General features: G+C 62.9%; 1 protein-coding gene across 1 annotated transcript; it reads left to right on the plus strand.

Annotated features, from left to right (window-relative positions):
* Nucleotides 1–364: 364 nt before the first annotated feature.
* On the plus strand, nucleotides 365–3,623 carry LOC309577368 (BTB/POZ domain-containing protein KCTD12-like). Its single transcript, XM_082289334.1, has 2 exons — nucleotides 365–441; nucleotides 2,136–3,623. Exon 2 carries the CDS (start codon nucleotides 2,158–2,160, stop codon nucleotides 3,034–3,036), a length of 879 nt encoding a protein of 292 aa, XP_082145460.1. The 5' UTR covers nucleotides 365–441; nucleotides 2,136–2,157; the 3' UTR covers nucleotides 3,037–3,623.
* The last annotated feature ends 1,643 nt before the right edge of the window (nucleotides 3,624–5,266 follow it).

The following is a 5,266-nucleotide window of genomic DNA, read 5'->3' on the forward strand; positions in this document are numbered from 1 at the left end:
ATCCCATCTAAATCCCCCTTTTTCTAGTTTAAAACCGTTCCCCTTGTCCTGACACCATCTGTTAGAAATCCCTCTTCCTCCTTTTTCACAAGCCCGGCTGCATTCCCAGGGGATGGCGAGGGTCCCCCTGGAATTCCTCAATCCCGCCTGGCACCAGCGTGGGGGGGATGCGGGGCCGGGGGATGCGGGGCCGGGGGCCCCGGCCGGGCGGCGGGGGATGGAGGCGGGGGCAAGGCGGAGGGAAGGCGGTCCCGGGGACAGCGGGGGACGGCGCTCGCCGCCTTCCCGGCCATAAAACGGCGGGGCCAGGGCCGGGCAAGCGGAGAGGAGCGGCGGGGAGCGGCTCGGAGGGGAGCGGCTCGGAGGGGAGCGGCTCGGAGGGGAGCGGAGGGGAGCGGCTCGGAGGGGAGCGCAGCGGAGCGGCCGGGCCGCCCTGCGGAGGTAACGGGGGCGGCGGGGTCGGGGTCCCCCGGCCGGGGAGCGCTGGGACGGCTGCGGCTGCCGGGGCTCAGCCGGGCTGTCCCCGCTCGTGTCCCTGCTCGTGTCCCTGCCGCTGGCCCTGCCGCTGGCCCCGCCGGCTCCGTGCCTGGGGCGAGCAGCGGGGACAGCGGGGCCACCCTCCCTGTCCGCCCTGAGCCGCCAGCCCATCACGGGCAGCCCCCCAGGCTCCTCCAGCCGTGACAAAGGGATGCGAGCGACGGGCACGGGCGGCTCCTGCCCGCTGGGCTGCGCCGCGGGCAGGGAATCGCCAGGGACAGACACCCAGAGCCACTGCGGGAGGGGAGCGAGGAGCCGGGAGGCAGCCGGACCGCGCTGATCCTCTTTCCATCCTTCAGTCCCTGCCCTGCCCGAGTCACTCCTTGTTCAAAGACGATTCTCCCCATGAGCCGGGAGGAGGAGTGTGGCCGAGAAACGCTGGCTCAGCTCTGCCCCCGTGCCCAAAACTGCCCACAGAGTTCTCTCTTTGTCCTTTAGCTGCTCCGAAATTTGTGTTGGGATCCTCTGGAGCAGCTCCTGGGAATCTTTGCGGCAGGACACGGGGATGGGGCGAGACTTTGGGCTGTTCCTTGGGTGTGGGACCAGTCCCGGGGGGTCCCAACCTCCAAGGAGACCCAGGGCAGCACTGAGACCACCCAGGGAGGGGGCAGAGCTGGGGGTCAGCCCAGGGAACCCCTTCCCTCCGTGCTCTCCCAAATCGCTGCACAGGGCACGGCACAGATCCAGGTCCGGCTGCTGAGCCAGGTTTATGTAAGCTGCTGATTTGCAGTGTCAAGAGATATCCAAGAATCGGCTTGCCTTTGGAAAATGTATAAATCCGTGGCAGCTGGCCCGAGGCTGTAGCAGCAGCCCAGGATTTGTCTTGGTCCCAGCCCCTTGGAGAGGTTCTGCCATCTCCCAGCTTGGCTTCGAGTCTGTGCTGAGCACTTTCCAGGAGCAAGGGCAGAGCGGGAGTGCCAAAGGCTCTGTCCCTCTGTCCCTCTGTCCCTCTGTCCCTCACGGCTCTGGTGCCGCTTTTCCCCAGCCCCGGGGTGCTCCTTGCGTGGCACCACGACCCCTCCAGCCCCGGCTCTGCGGGGCCCCTGGCCGGGAGCTCCTCCCTCGGCAGCTGCTGCTGCCCGCAGGATGCCAGGCTGGCGGGTCCCCGGGCTGTGACAGCCCTGCCCTTCCTGTTGTTGACAGCAGCCCCACGTCCCTGCACCTCCTCGGCAGAGGCGCTGAGCCCTCTCCTGACTGGAGAGCTCCGGTGGAGGTGACACGGTCAGACCGTGTTCAGCGTGCCATGGAAGGGGAGGGGGCTTTGGATGGTGCTGCCTGTTCCAAGAGCAGGGGTTGGGGAAGAGAGATGACTTCCAGGCTCCTGGAGAGACAAGGATCTGGTCCTGCCTTGCCTGCTGACCCAAACCAGGCATTTAGTGGTGGCTTGGCAGTGCTGGGTTGGACTCAATGATCTCAGAGAGCTTTTCCAATCTAAATAGTTCTACGACTCCACGTGTGATCTGGCTTGGGATCCTCTCCAATCACCTGGGATTGTTGGCAATGGCTTGGAGCCCCTTGGGATCCCCTGTGGTCGGTTGGGATCAGGGCAGTGGGCTGTGTTTTCTGTTTAACATGGGTTTGACCCTTTTGTGCTGCAGGCAGGAGCAGCAGGAGCTCACCATGGCCCTGGCAGACCCCGTGGGCTGTGCCAAAGGCAGCGAGGACAACAACCCCTTCCCTGACATCATCGAGCTGAACGTAGGGGGACAGGTGTACATCACCCGGCACCCCACGCTGGTCAGCGTGCCCGGCTCGCTGCTCTGGGAGATGTTCACGCAGAAGAACGTGCGCTCGCTGGCCCGCGACAGCAAGGGCCGCTTCTTCGTGGATCGGGACGGGTTCCTGTTCCGCTACATCCTGGATTACATGAGGGACCGGCAGCTGGTGCTGCCCGAGCACTTCCCGGAGCGCGGCCGGCTGCAGCGCGAGGCCGAGTACTTCATGCTGCCCGAGCTGGTGAAGCTGCTGGCGCCCAAGCTCAGCGAGCAGAACTCCCTGGGGGACGATCCCTGCCAGAGCGACCCCGAGGAGCTGTCCCCCGGCGCGGACACCGCCCGCAGCCTGACCTCGGCCACGGCCGCACTGCCCAGCGCCGTGTCCGGCGGCCCCGGCGGTGCCAGCGCTGTCGGCGCCGAGGGCCGCAGGGCGGGGTTCATCACCATCGGCTACCGCGGCTCCTACACGCTGGGCAGGGACAGCCAGACGGACGCCAAGTTCCGCAGGGTGGCCCGGATCATGGTGTGCGGCAAGACCTCGCTGGCCAAGGAGGTCTTTGGGGACACCTTGAATGAGAGCAGGGACCCGGACAGGCCTCCAGAGAGGTACACGTCCAGGTACTACCTCAAATTCACCTTCCTGGAGCAAGCCTTTGACAAACTGGCCGATGCCGGCTTCCACATGGTGGCCTGCAACTCCACAGGCACCTGTGCCTTCGCCCACGAGCAGACGGACGACAGGATCTGGACCTCTTACACCGAATATGTTTTCTATCGTGAGTGACACAAAACCAACCCTCCACCAACCAACCACTGACTGTCCCTTTCCTGCCCCGTGCTGGCTGTGGCCTAGAAGGTAGAGATCCATCCCTGAATCCCGGTATCCTCCCTTTGCCTCCTTTTCAGTTGGTTCTTGGGTTTTTTCCCTCCTCCTTGCTCCACGTTGAACCTGCCCAGCTCTTCCTTGTAGCAGCTGCTGACCTCCAACCTTCCTCCCTCTCTCCGACTTCTGTGGTCGCTCCCAACCCTCCCTGGATGCGTGGACTCGGACACTGCTGTGGACGTGGGTTGGGTGGGAGGGGTGGGATACACCGGACACTGCTCCAGGCTGGCATTCCTGCCGCTGGATGAGCTTGGACACTGAACTGGGCTCTCTGTCCCGTGCAGCTCCGTGGGATTCTGCTGCACACGCTGTGACCTGCCTGGGGGGCTGGGAGAGGAATCACTGGGATAAATTCATGGAAAAGGTGGGAAGCAGAGCCGGGCAGGGGGTGGGGGCTGGAAAGTCGCAGCCTGGCAGCACGGCTGGATTGGCAGGAGCCCTGTAAGCAGCTTAGCCTGAGACTGGCAGCGCTTGGGAAGGGGAGAGGCTCCCCCTGTGCTCGCAGCTCTGAGCTGAGGCATCGCCGCGGCTCCGGGATGCTTCGGGGGGGATTTGGGGGGGATTTTTGGGAGGGTGGGAGGGGCAGATGCTCTGTGAGGGAGGTGGGGGGGAGTGGGGAAGGCTTGACACGCTCGAGGGTATAAAATGCTCATACAGCTCTCCAGGTCCTTGAGCCTTATCTGCCAAAAAGTCCCTTCGTTTTTTCCTGGGAGCACAACAGGAATCCCTGGGATGAGGTTGGGATGCTCCGGTGGCGGTCAGGCCACAGCTTCACCCAGGAAAGGGGATTTTGGCCATTTGGGTGATCTCTTGTGAGGTGTCTCCAGTCCCAGCTGCCCAGGCCCTCCCGGGGCTGGAGCTGCGGCTGCTCTCCCCCGCTGGGCACTGCGGAATGTGCCCGGAGTGGCCGTGTGCCCACATGCCCAGCTGGCACAGGGATGGGGGGGGGTTCGGCGGGGGGGTTCCAAGAGGAGGAGGAAGGAGGGAACACGGAGTTATGGCAGCCTCTGTGCCCTGCTCTGCCCCCTCTGTCCCTGCTGGGCAGGCTGCCAGGGCAGCCCAGCCCCGAGCCCAGCCCTGGGTGATGCCCAGCCCCAGCTGTGGCACACGGCCTCAGCCTGCAGGACTGGTGCCAGTGCTTGCAGGAGCGGTGGGAGGTGACCCTGATGTCCCCATCTGCTGCCTGTGCCTGTCCCCTGGTGCTCTGCCACCCATCCCAGCTCCCACCACCCATCCCTCCTCCTCCACCCATCCATGGCACCCACCCTCCACTCCTGCTCCTGCACCCTCCATCCCTGCTCCCACCCTCCATCCCTGCTCTTCCACCACCCATCCCTGCTCCCACCACCCACCCCAGCCCCTGGGAAGCTCCTGGAGCTGCAGGGTCTCCTCCCCAGCTGGACAGCACCCGAGGGGCCGTTCCTGCTGGGATTCGTGTGGGAGGAAGGTTTGCAGCTGCTTCCTGGGGAGGAGGGAGGGCTTTGGGGCCAGCAGAAGTTTCAGACCGGGTTCTCCCTCTCTCCTGAAGAAGGGGAAGGCAAAAACGGTATTTTGACATTTTTTCGTGGTCCTGTTCCTCATTCCAACAACCTCTGGAAGAGGAAATGGCAGCGGGCTTAAAAAAAGACGAGAAAAAGGAACTTGAGCTCTGTGTGCACACAAAGAAAACCTTTAAATAAAGGGGGAGGGGACCTGCAGCCCATCTTTGCTTTATTATTTTGGACTCGAGATTTTTATAAGTAGGACTGGGAGAAGAAATTGCTGCCTTGTGGGAAATGGGGCTGTTTTTATGTTTTTCCCCCACTGGAACTGGGCTGAAAAATTGATCTCCCGGGAGGAGGAATTTTTGCCTGAGGGAGGGACCAGAATGGCAGAGTTCCCATTCTGGGGGTTTTGATGTGGCAGGTTCTGGGATCGGGGCTGTTCCACCCAATCCCCCGCAGGAAACACGAGCAGGGGTTATTCCTGCATCCTTTCAGAGCCCGATGGTTTTCCTGGAAACTGAGACTCCATGGAAAAATCCTTTTGTTGAGATCCATCTCCACAAAAAGGCACCTGAGTTGGGGTCCTTTCTTTTCCTTGCATGTATTTATTTACAGGAAAAGTGTCCTTGTCACAGCTGGGAGCAGAA

Source organism: Coloeus monedula, assembly GCF_965178545.1.
Source record: "Coloeus monedula genome assembly, chromosome: 12".
NCBI lineage: Eukaryota > Metazoa > Chordata > Aves > Passeriformes > Corvidae > Coloeus > Coloeus monedula.